The 25,082-nt window shown below is 31.7% G+C and overlaps 4 protein-coding genes across 5 annotated transcripts; 2 read left to right on the top strand and 2 right to left on the bottom strand.

The window, feature by feature from the left end:
* Window positions 1–6,553: 6,553 nt before the first annotated feature.
* On the top strand, window positions 6,554–7,232 carry LOC105122463 (metallothionein-like protein type 2). The gene is made up of 2 exons (XM_011021570.1): window positions 6,554–6,683; window positions 6,764–7,232. Exons 1-2 carry the CDS (start codon window positions 6,619–6,621, stop codon window positions 6,936–6,938), a joined length of 240 nt encoding a protein of 79 aa, XP_011019872.1. The 5' UTR covers window positions 6,554–6,618; the 3' UTR covers window positions 6,939–7,232.
* A 1,732-nt stretch (window positions 7,233–8,964) lies between these two features.
* On the bottom strand, window positions 8,965–12,975 carry LOC105122462 (ATP binding microtubule motor family protein). Of its 2 annotated transcripts, XR_841696.1 has the most exons (13): window positions 12,634–12,975; window positions 12,364–12,532; window positions 11,432–11,825; window positions 11,137–11,342; window positions 10,764–11,050; window positions 10,500–10,563; window positions 10,306–10,393; window positions 9,874–10,157; window positions 9,745–9,791; window positions 9,619–9,640; window positions 9,475–9,537; window positions 9,111–9,371; window positions 8,965–9,064 (listed from the first exon to the last, which is right to left on the bottom strand). XR_841696.1 is itself a non-coding variant. In XM_011021569.1 (12 exons), exons 1-12 carry the CDS (start codon window positions 12,855–12,857, stop codon window positions 9,252–9,254), a joined length of 1,968 nt encoding a protein of 655 aa, XP_011019871.1. In that variant the 5' UTR covers window positions 12,858–12,975; the 3' UTR covers window positions 9,007–9,251. The 2 variants fall into 2 exon arrangements, 1 of the variants encoding a protein (XP_011019871.1); XM_011021569.1 differs by having other exon boundaries at window positions 9,007–9,371.
* Window positions 12,976–15,869: 2,894 nt separating this feature from the next.
* LOC105122458 (Class II aminoacyl-tRNA and biotin synthetases superfamily protein) lies at window positions 15,870–21,005 on the top strand. The gene is made up of 10 exons (XM_011021567.1): window positions 15,870–16,485; window positions 16,558–16,668; window positions 16,780–16,893; window positions 17,796–18,086; window positions 18,175–18,285; window positions 18,444–18,497; window positions 19,199–19,278; window positions 19,377–19,492; window positions 19,670–19,784; window positions 20,537–21,005. The coding sequence occupies exons 1-10, from the start codon at window positions 15,964–15,966 to the stop codon at window positions 20,661–20,663; spliced, it is 1,641 nt and encodes a 546-aa protein (XP_011019869.1). The 5' UTR covers window positions 15,870–15,963; the 3' UTR covers window positions 20,664–21,005.
* LOC105122459 (beta-amyrin 28-oxidase-like) lies at window positions 20,843–22,988 on the bottom strand. Its single transcript, XM_011021568.1, has 3 exons — window positions 21,772–22,988; window positions 21,459–21,646; window positions 20,843–21,355 (listed from the first exon to the last, which is right to left on the bottom strand). Exons 1-3 carry the CDS (start codon window positions 22,733–22,735, stop codon window positions 21,053–21,055), a joined length of 1,455 nt encoding a protein of 484 aa, XP_011019870.1. The 5' UTR covers window positions 22,736–22,988; the 3' UTR covers window positions 20,843–21,052.
* Between the last annotated feature and the right edge of the window lie 2,094 nt (window positions 22,989–25,082).

Genomic DNA, 25,082 nt, shown 5'->3' with positions numbered 1-25,082 from the left:
ATTTCATCATTCAATCAAATTTTTTGTTGTTTTATTTTTTGTAGTTTGACTCTAATTCTTTTGATTATTTTTTCCCTTTATTAGAGCTAATTTTCAATTCATCTAAACCCTCCAATTAAAATTTTTTATCCCTCTAATTAATTATTTTTCAATCCTTTTATGTAATTAATTTTTTTTCTAATTTGATAATTAATTTGTTGGAAATTCAACTTTTGTACAATCTAATTGTTATGCATTAGTTTTTTTTAATATTGGTTTTGTGATTATCAAAGTCAAACCTTTTTTTTTCTATTTTTTTTTGAGGGGGGAAATAACACGCTAATGGTTCCCAATCAAATAGTCTGCTGAGACTTTATTGTTGTTTGTTATGGTACAAATGATGCATTCCAATCCCATGTGAGTTATGATCTCATATGAAACCCAGAATTCAGAGTGGAATTCATGCATGGTGTGTTTGGCATGGCTGCCAAACCATCATTTCATCAAATTTTATTTTTTTATATTTTAAATTAATTTTTTTGGTGTTTTTAAATTGTGATAATGTGAAAAATAAATTTAAAAAAATAAAAAATATATTTTTATAATAAATTTTCAAGCAAAACATATTTTATATTGTAACTACAACTACAATTTCAAATAAGTCATATACTATTGAATCATGCATTTTCTTTATTATCTAAAAAACTAAATAGCGTAGGTGTTTTACTGTAACTCAATTTACAGGAAAATGTGTTTTGGGCTATAATAAAATTATCTTTGTGCTCTTTGGTCCAAAACAAATTAAGCTTAGTGGTAAGTTTCTTAACAGTAAAAACATGAATTTTTCTTTATAGTCAAAAAAAAATTATTGTATTGCTCGATAAGGATGTCTTAGGATTTTCAAATTTTACTATATAGTACAAATACATCTTTAATCTTGAAATAGACAAAACATAAGCTTAGCATTTAGGGATATTTTTGTATTTTTATATGGATATTTTGTGTAATTGCCGAGATCACGAGGGTATTTTGACATTTTTATATTTTTATTGATGTTTTTAATACTTAAAGTTTTTAATACCCCAACACTTGGATAGCGTCCACTCTATTTAGACAGCATGTACAACACCACCAAGTGAATATAATTGGTTTTCTATTATTTTTGCAAATATACCACCGTGTTCTCTTTCATTTGGAATGGTGTGTGATAGTTTGTAGTAGTTGAATTGTTTCCGGTTGTAGTTTGATTTATTTTCCTCTTTTTTTCTTTCTCCTAACTATTAATATACATTATTGTCTTTTTTGTTTCTTATTTTTTTTTCAATGTTAATCCTCATTCTATTAATTTCTTGTTTTGTTTCTTTTTTATTTATAAAAGTTTTTATTCTTTTCAATCTAGTCATTCAATTGTAATTTTTTATATGTTTAATTTTTCATTTCGGTCCTCAATTTTTTAAATTTTTGATTTTATCCTTGACACTTTTGTTGAAATTTTTTTCTTTTAATTTTATCATTCAATCAAATTTTTTGTTGTTTTATTTTTTGTAGTTTGACTCTAATTCTTTTGATTATTTTTTCCCTTTATTAGAGCTAATTTTCAATTCATCTAAACCCTCCAATTAAAAAATTTTATCCCTCTAATTAATTATTTTTCAATCCTTTTATGTAATTAATTTATTGGAAATTCAACTTTGTACAATCTAATTGTTATGAATTATTTTTTTTTAATATTGGTTTTGGGATTATCTTAAAATTTTTTATATGGATTTAACCCGGTCTCATGATTTAGATTATAATTTTTACATGTTTTTTTTAAGATAAGTTTTTTTTCTAATATTTTGATATATTTTATTTTTTAAGGTATTATTCTAATTCATCTATAATTCTTTTATATAAAAATAAAGTTTTTTTTTTAATAAACAATATTTATTTTTAAATTATATTGCTAATATTTTCAATATTGTATAATATTTTTTATAACATAAATTTATTTAATCAATTTTATTTATGTTTATCTTTTAAATCAGCCAAGCATGGATTAAATAGCTAGTATGTTATACTATGCCCAAATTTTATAATATTTGATATTTGAAATATTCCTCAACTGACTTCCTCCGTTCATTGAAAGCAAAGGCCACCTTTTAAATTTAGGAGGGAATTTTTTTGTTTTCTTTCATTGCGGGTCAACTTCGGCATTTTAGAATATTAATTAGAGCAACTTGCAAGTGTCTATACAATATCCATAATCATATCCTAGCACAACTTGAACCACTACCATTGACAAACAATGTCAAGGTGCATCCGAGGGAATTTTTTCTCATGATTTTCAAGTTAGCCTTGGGATCGTATATATTGATTAATTAATTAATTACTTTTGTTTCTTCTCATTTTGAGGAAATTATTTGATATATGCACCCTTCCAATGACTAATTAGGAATGGATGAACAACTAAAATACCGAGTTAGTAACTTGTCTCTATGATTATGATGTCATTAATACAAGACTTCTAGCTTAGGTTATATGCCTTTTTTTTTTTTTGGGTAAAAGAAAAATAGTTTGGTTTGGTTATGGTGTCAAATTTTATAAATAAAAAAAATAAAAAAATATTATATTAATATATTTTAAAAAAATATTAAAAAAACTATAACTACATTCTCAAACATAAAAAAAAATAGATTATTCAGTTTTCCCAAATAATGGTTTTCATTGAAATTGTGGATCATTTAATTAATTTCGGATCACTTCGAATAATTTTGCCAGCATTTGTCTTTTCTTTTTTTATTTGGCCAAAATCTTTCTATTGTCGGAAGGTCTGATATTTGGACCAACCAAAAACCATTTTTGAAAAAGAAAAAAACAATTAGCACAATAAACTAAAACATGTGGCAGAATAATATAATTTAAAAAATATTTGATAAAATAACACATTTTTACTTTATTATTATTTTTAATCGTAACTAGACAACGGTTCAAAAAATAATTATTATTATTGCTTGCGTTCTAGAAGCATGATAAATTGAATTAAATTAGTAAATAAATAATAAGTAAAAGCCGCCTCTCTCTTTCCTTCAAACCTGCCTTTATTTGTCATCTCCTTTTCTTTCTTTTATGTGGTATTATCTTAGCTTGATTCTTCGCCTCATTTTTTATTCTAAAGACCCATCAGACTTTATTAAAGAAGAAAATCAAAAACCATGGTGTTCTCAAAACCTGCAGCCTCTCTCAGCTCCTCCTCCTCCACCACCTTTATTCTTTCAACCCCAAAAATCGACATCTCTACTCTCGAAGCCTCGGTCAAGCCGAGTTCAATCCAGCTATGGTCTTTTTCCCTGCCTTGTGGGACTTCCCCACCGGCCCCTGTGCATCACAACTCACCCCAATCATCTCCCAACTCACTAGACTCACTAGCCTCACTATCCTCAACCCCTGTAGACAATAACTTCTATGGCCTTATCCTCTCCTCCATCTCTCGCTTATCCACCTACAAACCTTGACTCTGCATTCCGACTCGTTCTCTGGCGGCGGCCCTGACTCTATCACCAGCCTTAAATCCCTTGAATCTTCAGACTTTTCACATAATTATTTATATGGGTACCTCACAAAAAATTAAATGTTGCGATTTTGAACAACATTTTAAATTTCACTTATATATATATATATATATATATATATAATCAATTTGTTCGTTCTTTTTATTTTCTTAGCTATTTGTCCAATTCACCCCAGAAACCTCAACAAGTTTGGGAGGAAAGATACCTTTTCTTTTTCAACTACTAGTTTAACGGAGCCTCTGACCAGATGGTGTTTTCCTTTTCACCTAGGCCACCTAGAGGCCCACTAATTCTGTATTCTCTAACTTTACTTTTGGTTTGGGCTTTGTTTGAATATTAAATCTGGCCCATTTGAAATTCATCGCATCGACCAGGCCATGAATAATTGTGAAAGTCATATATAAAAGCTAAATGATTGAGGCTTTTTATTATACATTATTACGAGTAAAAATACTGTGAATTTTAATTGTGATTTTTTAGCTATTAATTTGTTTTTATTGATATGTGTTTTCATGTTATTAGGTAAGAATTGGTTTACTGCCTGACTTTCTAATGACCTCTCCTATCGTTGAAATCTACACTAGCAGACATTGCAACTTCTGTTGCTATAGACGATACATTGTCTGCTGTTATAAACGACATGTAATTCACCTTTTAACTAAAAAAAAAAAGAAAAAAAAGACCTAGCAGAGCCTTCTTTATGGGCCAGGGGTGTAGGGCCATGCACCTAGAAAAAACCATATACTATAGCAGATAAAGGCCAGGCAAACGATAGAGCACCTGATGAGATAAAAGAGTTATGACTCGAGAGATGTCTTTCTTACCTGGAAAAAAATCATATATCCATTTTGTTTTTTTTATGTTTGTTCTAATGGCTTTTTTATTTTTATTGAATGAAGAACACAGAAAAAAAGATTTATATTTCTTCATGTAAAAACAAAAAGGAAAGTATGAATTATACTTAGAAAATCATTTTGTTTTTGCCATACCCCATTTCCAAGAGTATCTTCAAAAAATTCAAAAAAGAAAAAGAAATTTCAAAAAATATGTTTTGGGCGCAGTTCATCTATTTACGGGCTCATTTTATAATTTTGACTATTTTTCTCTAGTTGATATCTTTTTAGAAAAAAGAATCAAAACATAAAAATTGAGAAAAAAAAATAAATTAAGAAAGAAGATTGGTGGGAGAAACACAACAAGGAAACAAGAAGAAGGACCAAAATGAAATTTAATTACAAATTAAAAGAAAGAAAAACATTGAGAAGCTTAGAAGATTGTCCAAAATCCATATCACACTGGATCTCGAGCATGTTGGGCAGGACCCAAGCATTTTAGTGCATTATGAGTTTTTTTTTCGAAGGAAAAATTCCTCGACATTTATTTGTTGTACTACTACGTCCTCCTGATTATTGTCAAGACGTGCCATCTTCGTCGCCCCTCCTCGTCTGATGAGTTTTTCTATTATCAATTTTTTATTCGAGTATTATAAATTTTAAAATTAATTATTAATTTTAAAATTACAGAGGGAGCAAAACCTTTAATCTCAAGTCCTTACCACTTGACCACCACCTAAATGGTCATCATATAATTCTATATTCTTTTTTTTTTTAGATTAACGTGGGTGTCCGGACCAGCTTACGCGCACCACGACTAATCCCACGGGTCCTGAAGTTAACAACCATGTAAGCCTCCAGTGGCCATCATATGAGCAACCAAGGACTCGAACCTAAGACTACAGAGAGAGCAAATCTCTTGATTCCAAATCCTTACCACTTGACCACCACCTAAATAATTTTTCGTGTTTTTTTTGTTTTACCAGATGTTGACCCATAACCATCTTGAATAAGAAAACAAAAGATGCATAGCGAAATGGTCAGCTTTCTTCCATTATGCAAAGCACGCAGCAACTGCCAATCGTTTTTCTGTGGAAAAGGCCAATAATTTAAATCCTTGATAACAATTTTTTGGCACTTGAAAAGATTTAAATCCTATTTGTGTCAGGTTGGTGCACCAGTGATTCTGCTTTCAGAATACTAATATTTGACTGGGGAAAACGACGACTTGGCCTAGTAGGGGTTCAAAATGGTGAAGAATTAGCTAACTATCTAAAAATATTAAAAAAATAATTTTTAATAAAAAAATTTAAATTTAGAAAAATATAACCCCTGAATCAGATACGAAAATGACTAAAGAGTTTATCCGCCTCATCATCCAACTTGACTTGCACTAGATTCAATATTTTTACTCTTTTTAATATATATAATTATTATTAAAATATAATATTGCAAGCCCTGCAAAATCAATCTAAGTTTCATAACTTTACTTTAAAATTGTAAATATATGATATTAAAAATAATTATTAATTAAAAAAAGTGTAAGAATTGTTCTTTGTTGATATAAATATTAATAGGGTTAGCTACAGAAATAACTTTCATCTATGGGGTCATTATCAATATTATTTTTTAGTAATTGTATCCCTTAATTTTACCCTTAACGTTGTCTAATGTTTTCAATCATGCCTTTTGTCCATTCGTCCTCCAAATCAGTACTTAATATAATATGTTAATGTCTGTATTGCAACTCTAAAATTTAAATATTTATTAAATTAAGAATTTAAAAAGAGTGAAATAAACAAAATCAACAGTAAAAATATTTGAAACCCTAAATAAATAAAAACAAATTTAAGTATTAAATTTTGAGTTTCATAGGATTTTTTATTTCCTTGACTTATAATTTTAAGATTTTCTTGGTTTTGAGTTTAAATGGGATTTGAATTTTTCCAATATTTTCAATTTAAATTAATGTCTTTCCTTCATTAACTTTTTATTAATTTAACTAATAAATTTGATTTGTTAAAAGGGATTTGATTTTTAACATAATTGGGTGGAATGTGAAACACAAGGGTTGAATTGAAACAAACATTGATTTAATTAGTTCAATTTAAATCAGTTTAAATTAGCCGGTTTCGGTTTCGGTTAAGCGTAGTTCAATTTTTAAAATAAAAACTGGTTCAAAATGCAGGTTCCCCTGTTACTCGTTCAATCATAAGTGTTATCCAGCTTTTATATCCCCAATTCTCTTCGTGAAGATGTCTTGCTGTGGAGGAAACTGTGGGTGTGGTACCGGCTGCAAGTGCGGCAGCGGCTGTGGAGGGTAAGATTGATTCATTAATTTCCCCTAATTCTTGATAGTTTTGATGCTTTGTTTTTTTAAATGATATTGTTAACTCGCAGATGCAAGATGTACCCTGACATGAGCTTATCAGAGACGATGACCAAAGAAACTCTGGTTCTTGGTGTGGCACCAGAGAAGGGTCACTTTGAGGGAGCTGCTGAGACGGTCGCGGGAGCTGAGAGTGGCTGCAAGTGTGGAGCCAACTGTGCCTGTGATCCTTGCACTTGTAAATGAGACCGATCGGCCGCGGGCTGCGTTGATTCAAGAAATGATCATCGCATCGACGGATTGACAAGAAATAATATTTCATCTACTAGGCGTTTATAAGGGTTCTCTCTTGTCTTCAACAAGTTTCAATTAAGTATTTAGTATTTCATGGCTTGTTTTATGCAAATCTTCGTGGATTTGCAGCTCTGTGGCTTCCTGTCTAGTATCAAGTCTCAAGTCGAGTCAGCTGCTTGTCGTCCTGTTTATCTTTCTTGTATAATTAAAATGGTAGTGTTGCTGTGATTATATGCTGTTTATGATTGTGTGTTTGTGTATGATGGGATGGATGTACTGCTTCTGCCTTTTCGGGCACACATGAATCATGCATGCATGTCTGAAACTGACTGACTGAAAGCACACACTCATTCATCCAATCTGAAGATTTTTCACCTGTTTGATCGCTACTATGTAAGAAATAAATTACTGGTGGGTTTTATTTGGGTTATTTAAGGATTTATTAGGAGGCGATTACTTGAGGAATGTGAATCTTGGGAGGTTGCAGAGGTAACGAAAGGCTGGTCTGGGTCCACTGAGTTTTGGAACCATTCATTCATGTCGTGGAAACCGATTGATAGAGCCCGTCAGAGCATGCCACGTCAATAGTAAAAGAATGGTGGAGAGAAAGAGAAGGAAATATCGCGAAATGGGGCCATTGACTTTGTGGTCGGGATTAGCCTTGCTGATGAACGTCCTGTTGTCCTTGTTTATCCGGATTAGATATTATTTTTGAAATTTTTTTATTGAAAAATATCTTTATATCGAAATAAATTATTTTTAATATTATTATATTAGGATATTATAAAAATATAGAAAGGTTCAAAATTAATTTTTTTAAATAAACTATTTGTAAAAAAAATTTAAAATATTTTTAAAATAAAAAACAAAACATCATAGTTCGTTTATGAGATTATGATTAAAAATTTATAGAAAAATAAGTTAAAATTATTAATTTTAAGAGAAAATTAATTTTGAGTAAAGGGATCATATTATGTTTTTTGTCAATTGCTTAAGATAGATAATGTTTGCCATTTACTTAAGATGAATAATCTTTGCCAATTACGTAAGATGGATAATCTGTAATAACTAGTGCGCAATGACAGACACATAACAATTGAAAAACTTATGAAAAATTTAATAAATTTTTGTAATAATAATTAAAAAAACATGTTAAAAATAAAAAGTAAATAAACAACTAAGTCCTTTTCAGAATGTAAAAAAATAAAAATAAAAATAAAGGGCAGAAGAAAAAGAATGAAAGATTGCAAGTCGGTAGGCCCGACAGTAACACGTGTCCCGCCAGTAATTATATGGCCTGCATGACCGGTCGATCACATATCATTTACTTTTATTTTTTAAATAAAAGAAAACGAAACAGCTTCTTAATCACGCATTAAATCATGTTTGTTCCTGTGTTTTAAAATTAATTTTAAAAATATTTAATTTTTTTTATTAATTTTAAATTAATATATTTTTAGTATTTTTAAATTATTTTAATATACTAATATCAAAAATAATTTTTAAAAAATAAAAAAAATATTGTTTACATACATTTTAACACAAAAAATTATTTAAAAAATAATAACAATTATTTTTCTAAACAAACTCTAAAAACGGGCCAATACTTGTAGGAGGCATGATTGGAAATAAAAAATTTATATATATCGTTCATATACATTTTAACACAAAAAATTATTTGAAAAATAATAACAATTATTTTTCTAAACAGACTCTAAAAACGGGCCAATACTTGTAGGCATGATTGGAAATAAAAAAATTATATTTTTTAAATCGTTTTAATTTAAAAAATAATTTTTTAAAAATTAAAATAATATTATTTTAATATATTTTATTATAAAATATATTTAAAAAAAATTACAACAATATTTCTAAACATATTCTTAGCTATCAGTAGCAAGTCAGCCCATGCACGACTGCTTTATTTTTATTTTTTATAAGATAAGATCTTGTTCGTCCATTATTCAAAAAAAAAAAATCTCGAACCCACGATCTTTAAACTAGCTACGCAAAAAAAATTGTTAAAACATAATTAAAACATATATTAAAATACTTCACTGTTCGCTACAGTTATTTTAGTGTTGAGGTAATAATAATCTACTTCAATGACTGCTCTCTGTAAATGAAAGCAGTAAAGCATATTGCATCAAATTAGTCTCACTCTCACACAAGCAAATTAAGGACATACATTGCTATTTCTACATCATTGTTATAGTTAACCAAATTTGATCCTATTTCCATGGATGAATTATCCATAGGAACCAGTTACATTGACTCTTCTCTGAGCTGCGCACCGTCTTGTTTATCAAAGATACCTCTTGCAGCTTTGCTGAACATGTTGTAAACCTGCTTAGACGAGAGTCCAATCTTCTCTAAATCACTCAGCTGCAGCATGAAAAACCATATATCGTTAGTATATTACTAACAGTAACTAGTATATAAGAACATGAAAAAGCTGTTCATGATAAGGTTTACAGGTCGTGCTTACCGATTTTAAAGGGCTTGTTTCCCGGAGTTCAGCTATGTAATCTGCTAATCTCACTCCAATCCCCTGCATAATGAGCAAGATGGTCGTAAGGAATTAACAGAAAAGTCATAGAAGCCACATGATTGTTCAATCTGCTGAAGTTACCTTTATTTCCAACAGTTCCTCTCTGTAATGAAATAGCCAATTGCAAGTTTAGTTTCTTTGAACAAGAAGGACAAATACAAAACTTCGAAAATCAAAACAAAATGTAGAGGTTTGAGCAGAAGTTACCTGCTAGCGGTATTCAAGATGTCAACATATTCTTGCATAAGAGAGCTCTGCACATCAAATTTCTAGAAATCAGATCTACAACTTGAAGAAACTTTAGTGTGCTTTACAAAGTTGATTCTTCTATTTTACCTTTAAACTAGAACTCATTGCATTAAATTTGTCAAGTGGGGTGCTGATTGGTACAAACTTGTCTTTTGCACAGGTTGCAGTAGAAGGTGTTTTTGGCTCAAACTGAACTGGACACTTGCACGCTACTTCCTCGTGGCGAATTTGGTTTACATTTGCATTGATGGGGGAGAGAACTTTTCTTAAAGGACTTCTCTCTGTACACTTCACTTCAGCAATGGATGATGTTCCAACTGAGTTATTTGACTTTGTTGATGTTATCTTATATTCCTTGTCCAATGGCACAACTGCATAATTACAAAGTTTCCACCTTTAAATCCTTAAGAAACCTCTTATAGATTAACATAAAACAAACTAAAATTAATTCAAATTTGATTGGATTCCTTAGATGCATGAAACAAGAAAATAACAAGTCTTCGGATAGTGGCTACATACTGGGTAAGTGTATTGATGATTCCAAGGAAATTTCAGTAGAATCAGCACCTATCTTTTCCCTATTTTCCTCGGCAGCACAATTCTTACTCTGAAAATTGAATTTAGATTCATATGTTAAACACTAAAATTTAACATCTATTTGTTTCTGTGGAAGGAGACAAGTCTGCAAATGACACAAGTTGCTAAGAACTCACTTCCAAGCATGAATCAGTTAAACCTTCATCATTAAATAAACTTCTGAATGGTACAGACGATCCCCTGCGTAAGATTTAAGCATATCGTGAACAACATAAATCAGGTTAGGATCTAACCATATAAATCAGCAATAGGAAAAAAGAAAAAAGATCAAGTTATGCTTTGAGACTTTCAAATAATCAGGCCGCAATTTAATTCGACCCTTTCAAATAACTAGGCTTCAATTTAATTGGAGATTTTCATCAGCTTAATTAAGTCCATACCTCTCTTTAGCATTACAAGTGTTCCGGTAGGTGTTGACCTTAGCTTTTGCGGAGCTGTAATTTGGTTTCTTGATAGAACTTGGAGGGAATGGAGAACCATATGCATCTATTCTTTGTGCACTCTTTGTCTTCCCTCTAGATTCCAGCCAAGTTCGCAGTTTTTCCTCCATATCAACTTTAACCTTCGGAGTATCTTGTTTATGGGTTGACGGAACAAAATTTGAAATGTGCCTTGACCTAGCAGCCAAGCTCACTGTTCGAACAGATTCTTGGTACTCTCCTGGATTCTACCATTCACAAACACAATTAAATTCACGTGTCCAAGAATGTTAAGAGCATCTGATGACAAGATGGATGAATGAATGCTCCTTACAAGGCAAGCAACCATCAAAGCATGACTGGCTCCTCCAAGAGAGTCCTGCAAAATACGAGTTAATTTGCTGTCTCGATATGGTACTCGGGGTTCTTTGTTGTTCAATGCACGGATAACATTAGATAATGCAAACAATGACTGGTTGATTTTAGAACTCTCTAGTAGACGTATCCCTTCATTACAAGTCCTCCTGTTATCTTCATTACCTGATTAAATAACAAATAGAAATAAGAAAAACAGAGTCTAGATTAACCGAATCGTGGTCAATTTTGAGTAGGTATCGTGTAGAGATGACCTGCCAAATCGATTAGGTTAAGCTTCCCAGACACAACAGTCCCAGAATCATCGCTACCTGGTGTGGAGACAGCTACCACAAGAACTCCATGGCTCCTACTAGAGACATCATTGATACCTGTGTCTGCAGTTTTACGCCTCTGAATTCCACGAGAAAACACCTCTTGAAATTCAGAAATTGAATTGACTGGGACTCGAGATAGTCCCTTGAGGTGCACCATTCCATCTTTATCATCCTGAATAACAATTTCTTTCGATCCAACTTCTAATAGATCATAACACCTTTCAATATACACTTCATAGTATGAAATCTCTGCCCTACTTCCTGTTCTCTGACACATAGACAGGATAGTGGACATGGCCAGTGGCATTAGCCCTGGCAACAAGTTGGTACCCTGCAGCATCAACCATGTCTCAGTGGCCTTGGACTCACTTATAACAGCGAAAAAACTCAAAATTCACTAGCTGCTAAATCTTAAGTAACAAAATGCATATACACTGAACGTCAATGCTACTATATTTGCTAAAGACTTTTTTCCAACAGCAAAACAGCTTAACGCTTCCAGGTCACCTCAGATTAATCTCCAACCTATACACCAATAACCCCTAATGTACCAGAAAATTATCAATTAGGTCTCCATCCAAAACCGTCTAATGTTTGCCATTTAAAGTACCTATTTATTGTAATAAAATGATGCAATTTTCAAGAACTAAACGTTTTCAGTAAAAAAATTACGAGGATTTTAGACGGAAGGAGTGATTGAGAATTTGTGATATGATGGGGACCCCATAGTATGAGGTTAGGTTAACCCTTTACTTTTTCTTTCTTTTTCCTTGGGTTGGGTTTGTCAGCAACCAAACAAGCGGTATTAATTTAGGAGTTGAACTAGTCCGGGAAAGAAAAGGAGCTGAGAGTCTCTTTTGGGAGCATACCTGCATAGTGTAGGTCTTTCCACTGCCAGTGGCCCCATAAGCAAAAACTGTAGCATTACGGCCACTAAACATCCCGGGAATTAAAGGGCTCACTTCTCTCTCAAAAATGGATCTAAGATTGTTATCCTCTTGACCAAAAAAAGCGTCCAACTGATAGCACTCCTTTCGGCTACGCATTAAACAATGAGAAAAGAAAAGAAACCAAAATTAAAAAAACCCACAAAATTATTAACAGCTGCCCAGAGAGAAAGTAAAAGAAAAGGCACTGACCTGGTGTCAGGATCTTGAAGATGAACAGTGACTTCATCTCTGGAGTCAGGATCTGGATCAAGAACAGAAATACAGGAAGTTGGGTTGCCATTTTTTGCAGGAATTTCGTGAGAGAGAAAGGGGCGTACCCTTACAATTACTCTAACCTTAGAGGTGCAGCTGGGGTCCATGGGTTTTGTTTGAAGGGATTTGGGTGTTTTCACTGAACAGCTTTGAACTTCCATTGCTAAAACGCTTAGTGATTTTTGCAGGGAGGATTCCACTTTCCAGAGAGAACAAAGAAACTGAAATAGTAGATCAGGTCGAGGAATTTGAAAGCACTAGACCGTTGGGTTCGTTTTTAAAATTTCAAAACATCACGAGGTTGGTGAGAATTGGGCCTTTTATTTATTTGAATTAATCTGGATCTAGCCTTGTGGGCCCATAAAGGCTTGCGATCATCAACAAATTAAACGAGATGGTAAGAAAGGAATATTGCCCGGCCCGATCACGGGACCGGCCATGTTTTCAAGTTTTTGAAACTCAAAACTTCGAACTACTGTGTGTTATCTGCAAATGTATTTGTATTTAGCTTTTTTCGTTTGAATAAGGTATTCCAAGTATATTTGTTTTTATATTCAAAATGTATTTTAAAAAATTTTAACTTTTTTTAAAATTAGTTTTTTTTTATTTTAGATCTTTTTAATATGTTGATGTAAAAAATAAATTTTAAAAATAAAAATTATTATTTTGATATATTTCTAAATAAAAATACTTCAAAAAAATAATTACCACAATTTTAAACATGATGTTAGTTTGAACTGATGTCTAAATTTATTTGAGGATGTTTATTATTTTTAAATAAAAATATTATTTAACTTGTTAATAAATGTTTTATAATCAAATAAAAGTAAAAATAATAATTGAATTTATTAAGTTATTTTATACGGATAATATAATGCAATTTGGGAATAATTTTTCTTTTAAGTTTATTTATTAATATATAGTTTAACAAGAAAGTATTCTAAGGCATATTTTGCCATTACGCTCTTGACATGCTTTGTGTCATCCCTCAATTGAAACATAAAAATAACAATTAGCAGTTAAATTCTGAATTGTATTACCGAAATGATGGTACTGGTGATGGTTAGTGTTTTAAATTTGTAATATAATAAGATAAGATTTGCATTGCAATAATTATATACATTTTTTAATTTTTAATTGCATATTTTTTTTTACAATTTAAAATAATATTTTTTTTTATAAGATAAAAAAAATATTTTTTTACAATTTAAAATAATATTTTCTTTTTTTATAAGATAAAAAAAATATTTTTCATTGAAAATGATATTTTTTTTATAACTATTATGATTAGATAAAAAACGAGCCACTAACCCGCTTATGTCAGGTGGTCTGACCGGCATCCATGTTTTTGTTGGAAATAAAGTATGAATTTTTTTAAGTAATGTAGATATTTTTTTTATATAATTTCCATATAATTGCTGTTCGTTAGAGTCATATTTATAATAATTAATTATGCATAGTAATATTTGTTATCTGCAAGTGGTGATTCCTTTAACGATAGTGCATGTATAATATTGTGATTTAGTATGCTATTTGGGTTTAAGATCTCCCCTTCTATTTTTATAAATAAAAAAAAATAGAGAAGTTGTTACCTTTCCTGGGGTTCTTTTCAATCTTCTAGCTCTTTATATAATAATAATAATATCTTGAATATTTTGAAAATATGATCATCTCATAGTTCTTACATTGATCTTAAGATTTTTAAGTATGGGTGAGGTTTTTTTTTTTTTTAAGAGAAAAAATTGATTGTAAGTTGTAATAACCCGAATTTTTAGGGGAATGTTGGACATTTCACATTTTTTGATAATTATATATATATGTTGATTTAAAAATATAGTAATGATAGATTAAAAAATAATTAATTGGGTTTTCCATTATTTTTTTATTAATTAAGGATATTATAAATAATAGTGATAAGTATATTAGTGATTACATGATAAATTGTAGAATGAAAAGAAAATAAAATCCTAAATTAACATGTCAAGTTATAAAATTTAAGTTGGTCTAATATATAATTGTCTTAATATTAAAAAAAAATATCATTTTTAAGTTTTTATGACATGTTTAGGAGTGTGGTTGCGATTGTTTTTCAAAGTGCTCTTGATGTTGAAATGCATCAAAATAATTTTATTTTATTTTTTAAAATTATTTTTAAAATCAGCACATCAAAACGACTTAAAACATACAAAAAATTATTTTTTAGCAAAAGTTTTTTTTGAATTTTTTAGGAACGCGGTGCAAAAGTGCTTTTCTTGTTGAAATGCATCAAAATGATTTTTTTTTAAAGAGAAAAAATTGATCTTAATGATTTTTTTTACTTTCTAAAAATTATTTTTGAGATCAACACATCAAAATGATATAAATATATATAAAAAATAAATTTTTAGTAAATTGTTTTTTGAATTTCTTGAGAATGCAGTTTGCACCGCGTTCCCAAACATTCTCAAAGTCTAACAACGTATTTACAAGTTATTTGAGTTGTTTTTGTATCCGCTAAGTTGATTAGATCACATCGAAACAACTTCTACATAGTTTAATTTGAAATTTAAACTATATATAAAATCGGTATAAAATGTTTCCTTCCTTCAATTTCTTTATTCAATATTAGTTAAGTTTAATTAGAATTCATAATTTATTTCAATATATTTTTTATAAATTTATAAAAATTTTAAATAAACTTCTCCATTTCATGAACACACACATATCTATGTAAAAATAATTTTTAAAAATAAAAAATATTAAAACTAGTAAATTGTATTATTCAAATTGTGGTTTTGACTTGCTAACCTTTAAAGCCGGAGTGAATTTAAATGTAATTATTTTAATATTAATAAAAATATCACCTTAAATATTTTTTAAAATTTAATAATATTTTAACTAGGGATCCGAAATATTTTTGAACCGCAAAGTTAATTCAGCTATATTAAAATAACTTTTATTTGATTTAATTTTAAATTTTAATTAGATAAAAAATTATATTAGAAATTTTAAAAATTAACTCATTAAATTAAATTTAATAATAATATTTTTTTTAATAATTTGAATATTAATTATATATTTAATTTTTTTAACCCAATCTTTAGAGCGACAAGTAAATTAATAATATATAAATGATATTAAAAAATAATAATAGAGAAACTTTTTAAATATAAAAACGAGTTAAATATTTATACAAATTGCGTACCTCTCTTTCTCTCTCAGCATCTCGTTTATTTTCTCCTTCCCAATTCAGTCGTTGCTCTCGCCAGTAGCATCAACGCCATCACCATGTCATCCGAATCCGAAATCCCCAAACTAGATCAAGAAGGAGAAGATGAATCCTCAAAATCAGCGAGCAAAAAAGGTGCAAAGAAGGAAGCAGCAAAGCAAGAGAAGTTACGTCGCCGTCAGGAAGCCGCTCTGGCCGCCGCCGCCGCCGCGTCCTCACTTTCTATCGAGGAGGACCCACTCGCGGAGAACTATGGTAATATTCCGCTTCAAGATCTGCAATCGAAGGTGGAAGCAGATCTAAAAGCGTGGACACAAGTCGGAGACCTGACTCATGAGTTGAAAGAAAAAGAGGTCTTGATTCGCGGCCGTGCGCAAACCACGCGTGCTGTTGGAAAAAATATGGCATTTGTTGTGGTTAGAGAGAAAGGTTTTACTGTGCAGTGTGTGGTTACTGCGCGGCCTGATGTAGTTAGTAAACAGATGGTCAAGTTTGCCGCTGGATTGAGCCGGGAGTCAATCGTTGATATCCATGGCGTTGTTTCTGTCCCCTCTATTGCTATTAAGGGCACCACACAGCAGGTCTGGTTTTATTTTTATTTTGTTTGGTTTTTTCTTTTTGAATTACTTATGTTTGTTAATTCTTTTTTGCAGGTTGAGATTCAAGTCAGTAAGCTTTATTGTATTGACAAAGCTATGCCGACACTTCCCATTAATATTGAGGATGCTTCTCGAAGTGAGAAGGAAATTGAAGAGGCTCTGGGGGTATAAATTTTATCTCGTCCCTGTTGTTTCCTTGTTATTTTGTGGTAGCTGTGATTTTTTAGAACTACTTAAATAGTTCAATCCAACTACTAGACTGTTTGACTCGTGCAGGCTGGAGAACAACTTGTTCGTGTCAATCAAGATACACGGCTGAATTATAGAGTTCTGGACTTTCGAACATCTGCTAACCAAGGGATTTTCCGCATTCAATGTCAAGTTTGCAATGTGAGTTCCTTTCTTTTTTCTAACCTTTTTTTTGTGATGGTGAATATATTTACTTTTTCATCTTCATAATTCGTTCAAGTTTAGGTGTTGTAGGATTAATACAATTTTCAGCATTAAGTGTTGTTCAAATTCTGGGATTGAATGTTTGAGGTTTGTGGAGAATGTTTCATAGCATATGTAAGAAGAAAAAACTTGACACAGAAATCCTGCTTTCTAGAAATGACAGAGAAATTGTGGCTAGTTATCACAAACAACTAGGGTTTTGTCAAATGCTTGAGTACTTGTTGTCATCCTCAACAGTTAAAAGAAAAAAATACTTAATTATTTCTGTCCATTGCTCAGACGCTTGGAAAATGTCTTTCTTGGGTTTCTTAAACTCGGTATAGGCAGGCTTGCATTTGCATCCTCCTTACTTTGTGGTTTAATTGTGTTGTGTAAATATTTATATAAACACTTGAAAATCATGAGTTGCTCACTACCTTGGTGAATTCAACCTCCTTTTATTGAGTCAAGTTCATTTTTTTACAGGGGCCTCTTTCTTCCTCAATATATTATTTATTGGAATTATAAAAAAGAAAAAAGAGGAATGTTTTATTTCTTTTTTCTCCTATTTTTGTTCCTCTCCTTTAAATTGTATTATGTCTTGTTTTCATTTTCAACAAGCAAAAAAGTATCCTCTATTTTCAGAGGAACAAAGATAACCTTTTACGAATTTAACAGAAATAATATCTTGTCTTTGTATGGTATGCAGTTTCTAGTTGTCTGTGCACTGTATATCCAGGAGCTCTATGTGTCAGAATAATCCCCCCACCCCCCCGCCTTTCTCTCTCACACATGCACATACACGAAATTATTGCATGACTATACATCTCAGTCTTTGAATGTATTATACCATTGTGCAGATATTCAGGCAGTTCTTATTGTCAGAAAATTTTGTTGAAATCCACACACCAAAACTGATAGCAGGCTCCAGTGAAGGTGGTTCTGCTGTGTTTAAGCTGGACTACAAAGGGCAAGCTGCCTGCTTGGCTCAGTCACCTCAACTTCACAAGCAAATGGCAATTTGTGGTGATTTTGGGCGTGTTTTTGAGATTGGTCCAGTTTTTAGGGCAGAGGATTCTTACACTCATAGGCATTTATGCGAGTTTACCGGTCTTGATGTTGAAATGGAGATTAAGCAACACTATACCGAGGTAGGATTCGGTTTCGTTAGCTAGTCATGGGCATCTGAATTGAGATGATGATTGATGTTTAGCTGAAAATTTGAGTTTGTTTATGCAGGTGATGGATATTGTTGACCATTTATTTGTCACAATGTTTGACCATTTGAATAAAAAGTGCAGCAAATATCTTGAAGCAGTTGGGAGGCAATATCCATTTGAACCTTTGAAGGTCATTATTTGTAACAAATTTCAGTACCATTATTATTTCTAGTCCAAGACATTGATTGCTAATATATTGGACAAACTTTAAGACGTGTGATTTATGAGCACGAACTTGTGCATCATTTTGAATCCTCTACCTGATCTCTCCTATTTACTTGCTCACAGTACCTGCCAAAGACCCTGCGCCTAAGATTTGAAGAGGGGGTTCAAATGCTCAAGGTAAGAGAATAAATTTATATATGTCTCTATGCATGCATCAATGCCCTCTTTCACTGTCCGTAAGATTTGAAGATGGGGGTCAAATGCGCAACTTGAGAAAGGCAATTTGTTGACATGTAAAACTTCATGCAACAACTTTCACTCATAAACTGTTATTAAGTGATCTTATTTCCATATATGTTCTGTTTTTGGAATTTTGACATGCTCTTAGTTTAGGATTTCCCCCCCCCTTCTTTATGGAATAAACCATATACATAGAGAGGATATGTTTTTGGCTATGATGATTGATTTGAACTGAAACTACCTAGGAACTATATGAGGAAGTTTTGTATCTGTTATTTGGCAGAAGATCCCATTAAAGTGCTTTCTCTGTTTTAATTGTCGATATATAGTGTCATGTATGACAACCGTATACGAATAGGATGGAAAGGGAAGACCTTAAAGGACTTGTCCAGGGCTCTTGTGTAATCTCTCCATGACTCTTATGTTTGTTGGAGTCCTTGATTTTCTTTTCAAAATGCCAGTTAAGTTGGTTTTGTATGAAGAACAAAATGTGAGGCATTTGGAAACAGTATAAAATAGTTGTTTTTCAATTATAGCGACTAAAACTGCTGCTTATGCTTGCTAAGGCTGACATACAGCTACTGCCTACCTATGGAAAATGTTTCATGCTCAATCATGAGTTCAACTTCCTTTTGCAGGAAGCAGGAGTGGAAATTGATCCTTATGGGGACTTGAATACAGAATCAGAGAGAAAACTTGGCCAGCTTGTTTTGGAGAAGTAATTTCATATTTTCTGTGTTCAATTTGTTGACTGTGAGAATTTTCTCTATTGTAGCCAAAGTAATCAAATGGGCTAATCCTTACTTCTTATGGTAGGTACGGCACTGAGTTTTACATTCTTCACCGGTATCCTTTGGCTGTTAGGCCATTCTACACCATGCCATGCTACGATGATCCAAAATACAGTAACTCATTTGATGTCTTTATTCGAGGTAAACCATTTGATGAGTATTTTTATCTCATTAGTATGAATGTTACACTGTTTGCTTTGTATCTGGAGTCTTGAATATGTGCATGCTTGGACATGTTTTTAATGTATATGGAATGGAGATATGATACTCTTTTACTGTTTGGTTGTGAATTTTATTGACTTGACCCATGTCTGTTAGGTGAGGAGATAATTTCTGGAGCACAGCGTGTCCATGTACCAGAATTCTTGGTAGAACGTGCACAGGCATGTGGGATTGATGTCAGCACAATTTCTACATACATTGATTCTTTCAGGTATTTTTTTGTATTTCCTTGATTTTCTTTGATAAAGAAATGCAAAAATTGAAAATGAAGGTGCAATTCTTCTTGTTTTGTTCTGTGTTCATTGTGAAATTAGTTTATGTACTCTTCATGTTGTTCTTTTTTGAAACTTGATGCATTGCATCTGGCAAGGTTTCTTCACCCATTTTGCATCTATATGGCACTAAAAGGATCTCCCTGTCTGAAGGTAGTTGCTTGGATGTTGTGACAGTGATGGTAGTATCTAATTATTTGAGTTGAGTCTATTAAATGTTAAGTCATCAGTATTTATGTACCGGAAGTTCACATAGTCTTGTCAACAAGGGGCAAGAAAATATATTTTACAGAATGTTTGATATATTGAATTCCATTCGCTATCTATAAAATTTAAAAATGAACCAAAAAGGAGTATCAGAAAAATGCTGAGAATGATCTGTAGTTAGTTGAGTTGATAATTCTTTTGAGCTGTTTTCTCTCTATGGTGAATCATCTTTAATATATTTTCATGTGTTGCTTCACTTAATGGGGATAAAAGTAATCGTTTTATTTTTTTATTTATTAAAGAATGGAGAAAAAGGCAGATTTCTGGTTTGGAGTTTTCTGGGGCCATTCATTTCTCTCTTTGCTGATTGTATTGTGGAGTCTGATTTTCGTGGTTGTTTTCTTTGTATTAGCCTTCATAAATGAAAGGGAGTGGAACTTTTTCCTTGCCTGTTGATGGATTCCCATGGTTGCTTTTTTTACAGATATGGTGCCCCTCCTCATGGTGGATTTGGAGCAGGGTTGGAGCGTGTGGTGATGCTATTCTGTGGTCTGAACAACATTCGTAAAACATCACTTTTCCCTCGTGACCCGCTGAGGATCGCTCCATGATAGTGTGTTTTGAGAGCAGCCGGAGATCAATGATTTGATTTACGGTGATATCTTCAAGAAAATCCATGTTTAGAAGTGTGAAATTCCTCGAGAGAAGAGGATTCTTTTTTGGTGCACACTGGTCAGCGACTTTTGTGGAGGACTTGATATTCTTACTCCACGTTCTTATTTAGGTCATATTTTTTTTTTTTATCTAGTATTTCAGTGGAGTACTTAGATGCAAAATCCTGTTTAAGCCCTTTCGTGGCTTGATGACACTCCCGGTTTGAACAAGTAGCATTTGAATTGAAATGGAATCAATGATAAACTGATCGATGTTCTAAACATCGATTCCTTGAGACACAAGTTGAATGGAGACAAACTGGAAGTTAACTTGACGTTTGGTTGATTTAGGCAGCCTTGTGAGGGTGGAGGCGGATCGGAAGGCCTTTTGAAGGTATTGGCAATGGATCTACAATTATCCTTTCTTTAGGAAGCAGCTTCTCCCATCTGAACTTCTTCACCAGGTTGTGCAAGAAAACGAGTATTTCCAGTCTAGCATATTCTTTGCCTGGACACATCCTAGGACCTCCTCCAAATGGAACAAAGGTGTATGGGGCCGGTCCGTTGCCTTCGAATCTTGACGGGTCAAAATTCTCTGGCTCAGGGAAACATTCAGGATTTTTGTGTGTAGTGTTTGCGCTCCAATACAGCTGCCAATTGGTCTCGACATGAGAAGACGTATTTTGCCAGGTGCTAATGGCTAATTGCTAAAACAAACTAATATGGATTAATCTTGATGGATAATTAACTGACCTTCCATCCCTTCGGAATTGTAAAACCTGCATAGTTGAACTCGGTCATGGCCTCTCGGAAAGCTCCTTGGAGTGGGGGAGCAACTCTCATCACTTCACAGGCAACGTTCCATGAATATCTCATCCTTTGGATGTCCTCCCAATTCAACAGCTCTCCAGGTGTTTTCGTTTTTGCAATCTCTCTTTGTTCTGTCATCCAACAATGTTTAATCACACACATATATAGGCCTATATATATATATATATATATATATGTTATATGTAAGTATTTGCAGGTATAAATATACATGCATACTGGAGTTTTATTTTTATACCTTCCAAGAGCTTGCTGTAGACATGAGGCAACTCTGCAAGATACTTGACAATAAAAGTTATAGCAGCACTGGCTGTGTCGTGACCTCCAACAAGCAAACCAAGTATCTTATCGGCAATATCGATCTCCTCCATGCATTGCCCATCATCGTCAGCTGTGGTTAGCATATGGGACAGTATATCTTGTGTGGGGGATGCCTTGTTCTCCGCTAGATCAATCTTCCTCTGCTTTATGATCTTTAGAAGCTCCTTGTGCACCACATTTGATGCTTTGACCCCGCGATTAAAGGGTGTCCAGGGCAAATCAATGGGTATGGATATAATCCCAGCGGCTAAATCATTGAAGGGTTTGGCGAACTTTTGGACTTCCTCAGGATCTTCCATGCTTAGAAATAAGCGGCAAGCTAACCAGAAAGTGTACGTCTTGGCCAGAGGGAAAACACTGACTTCCTGTTTGCCTTCCCAATCAGATGCCAAGTGCCTTTGTGCAATCACATCCATCACACTAATATATCTTTGAAGTGATTCTGGCTTGAAAAAAAGCGGGAAAAGCTTTCTCATTTTCTTGGATTCTTCTTGTGAAGAAGTTTGTTGAGAGGAAGGGAAGATTTTGTTGACAGAATCAGGCCACCATGCAGTGACAAGCTTATTCTCATTAGAGAACAAGAACTTGTTCCCTGCTGCACCACAGAATACTGCAGTTGGTTCACAAAACAACGAGGTTTTGAAGACTTTGGATGAGAACTTTGCCATTCTGTCTAATATGAACTTCTCCGGCTGACCCTTTTGCCCCGTGGTCAGGAACTCCAGACTCTCACCGATTAATGGCAAACCGGTATTACCAGGCGGGAGGTTGTTGAGGGAGGAGAGAGAATATCTGTGTTTGTTTATGAGGTATGATAGTGAAACTGCAGAGATGATGAAGAGGATTCCATAGGGAAGCAGGGAGATGAAGGGAAGTTCCATCGATCCTTTCTTGTTTCCGGACAAATTATAAAACCTCTCGATTTGGTAGGTGAATACCAAAGTGCCGTTTTGTAGGATTTATATATAGGTTTTATGGTAAGTGGCATCATGGAATTTGAAGTTTGCAGATACGTACAGTCAAGAAAAGGTATCATGGTCAAGTTAGACAGGATGGCGGGGAACGTTGTTTTAATCAGTTAATTAATGAAATAAACCTTGGCAGAATTTTTGATGAGTGGACATAAACTTAACGTTTCCCCCTTGAATCTGAACTATTTGTTTATGTGTTTTAAAAATATTTAAAAAAAAATAAATTTTTAATATTTTCAAATCTCTGATATATTGATGTCAAAAATAATTTTTAAAAAAATAAAAAAATATCATTAGCATACATTTTGGTACAAAAAGCTATTTAAAAAGCAGCATTAACCACACTTTTAAACAAACTCTTTCTGTTGGTACAAAAAACTATTTAAAAAGCAGCATCAACCACACTTTTAAACAAACTCTTTCTGTTAAAAACCTGAGCAAGAGTATTTCCGTAATATAGAAACAAAGGGTCGATGCGGTGAATATTATACCCTAGCTATTTAACCTGGATTCAGTCGATGCGGTATTATACCCTAGCTATTTAACCTGGATTATAATTTTTTTTCACAAACAATAGTAAGTATACAGTTTGCTTCAATTTGATTTTTTACATAAAAAATTTAAAATATAAATTAAAAAATCTATATAAACAAGATCAAGATATTTCATATTATAAAATAAGATATGTATTTGATTGTGTTTACTAAATTTATTTATTTAGATAAATAAAAAATAAATCTAATATTTAAAAAACTCATGACTTAGAAGATAAATATAAATAAAACTGCTTTTATAAACCCATGTCATTAAAAATATTACTCAAGATCGGACACATCAGCAATATAATTTAAAACGAACACTTTTTATTTAAAAAATAAAATTCATTTGTATAGAAAAATTATAGATTAATTATAATAATACCATAAAAAATAAAATAGAAATAAAACAACTAAAAAAACTTATATTAAAAAAATACATGCGAAAATCATGACCTAAGCCATGAGACTAGGATAAATCCATAATAAAAACTTGAAGATAATCACAAAATTAAAATTAAAAAAAAAATTAATACAAAACAATAAGATCGTATGAATCTAAAATCCTAATAAATTACATGTTGAAAGATGAAATAGAGAAGAAAATTAATTACACAAAGGATCCAAAAAAATAAGGGTGAGAAAAAAAACATTAATTAGAAGGATATAAATTTTTAATTGGACGGTTTAATTGAATTAAAAAATAAATTTAATAAAAGAAAAAAATAAGAATCAAATTGAATAAAATAAAATAATATAAAATTTGTTCTGAAATTAAAAGAAAAAAATTTCAATAAAAGCACCATCAATTTCAAGATAATTGCAATTAAAAAACTAGATTGAAAAAAATTTAAACTTTTATAAATGAAATAGGAACCAAATAAAAAATTATATCTCAAAACATATTTCACTATAAATTGAGTTATAGTAAAACATTTATCCCAAGACACAATTATAAGTGTTGAGATAAGTTTTCTAACGAAAAAAATGAAGAAAATGATGGTAAGATTAGGAAGTTGTGGCAAGAGGTGGATCTCTGCCGTCAATCCATTGACCCATGAGTTAAATTTTATTGAACAAAACAAATTAACGGATCGAGCTTGTTTAATGGTCGTTCATATATATATATATATATATATATATATATATATATATCGACCTAGGCATTATCGGCTAAAAAATAACGAAAACGTAAAACTACTCGTCGTGGCTGTACAGTGCATTTTGCCTTCTGAGTGAAAACATTATGTATTTCAACAATATTTCTCTTTTTTAGTCGGTATTTTTGTTTTCAATTTCATTGGACCACGATTTCTATTTTGTTCTTTTTTTGTTCACGGTTTATTGAGTGCTTTTTTTATTTTATTTTTTGCCTAAACAATTTGGCAAATCTAATTTTTTATCCCTTTATTTTGATATTTTTTATTTTTATTCCTTTAGCTTGGAATTTTTCTATTTAAAAATTTATTTTACTTATTTTTTAATATTCTAGTTTGATAAAAAAAAAGAAACTCTTTTAAAACAATGAAAAGGAGGGAAAATTGTTGGTTAGCTGTATTTTAATAACAAAAAATATATTTTTAATGTTAATATATTTCATTTGATAAGAAAAACTATATTTATCTTTTATATTAATGAAAAAACTAGATCGAGATTGAGAAAGATGAAAAAACTAGATCGAGATTGAGAAAGATTTTGTTTTTTTTTTAGTTTAATTTTAT

This window comes from Populus euphratica, unplaced genomic scaffold (genome assembly GCF_000495115.2).
Source record: "Populus euphratica unplaced genomic scaffold, PopEup_1.0 scaffold20.1, whole genome shotgun sequence".
NCBI lineage: Eukaryota > Viridiplantae > Streptophyta > Magnoliopsida > Malpighiales > Salicaceae > Populus > Populus euphratica.
This window is presented reverse-complemented; position numbering and strand designations above follow the sequence as displayed.

Coding starts and splice junctions, on each gene's coding strand:
- LOC105122463 (XM_011021570.1), top strand. CDS start 6,619: ATGTCTTGCTGTGGAGGAAACTGTGGGTGTGGTACCGGCTGCAAGTGC. Junction 6,684..6,763: donor TGCGGCAGCGGCTGTGGAGG/GTAAGATTGATT, acceptor GTTAACTCGCAG/ATGCAAGATGTACCCTGACA.
- LOC105122462 (XM_011021569.1), bottom strand. CDS start 12,857: ATGGAAGTTCAAAGCTGTTCAGTGAAAACACCCAAATCCCTTCAAACA. Junction 12,533..12,633: donor CTTCAAGATCCTGACACCAG/GTCAGTGCCTTT, acceptor TTTAATGCGTAG/CCGAAAGGAGTGCTATCAGT. Junction 11,343..11,431: donor TAACCTAATCGATTTGGCAG/GTCATCTCTACA, acceptor TTATTTAATCAG/GTAATGAAGATAACAGGAGG.
- LOC105122458 (XM_011021567.1), top strand. CDS start 15,964: ATGTCATCCGAATCCGAAATCCCCAAACTAGATCAAGAAGGAGAAGAT. Junction 16,486..16,557: donor TTAAGGGCACCACACAGCAG/GTCTGGTTTTAT, acceptor TCTTTTTTGCAG/GTTGAGATTCAAGTCAGTAA. Junction 19,785..20,536: donor ACATACATTGATTCTTTCAG/GTATTTTTTTGT, acceptor CTTTTTTTACAG/ATATGGTGCCCCTCCTCATG.
- LOC105122459 (XM_011021568.1), bottom strand. CDS start 22,735: ATGGAACTTCCCTTCATCTCCCTGCTTCCCTATGGAATCCTCTTCATC. Junction 21,647..21,771: donor CTACAGCAAGCTCTTGGAAG/GTATAAAAATAA, acceptor GTTGGATGACAG/AACAAAGAGAGATTGCAAAA. Junction 21,356..21,458: donor CAATTCCGAAGGGATGGAAG/GTCAGTTAATTA, acceptor ACCAATTGGCAG/CTGTATTGGAGCGCAAACAC.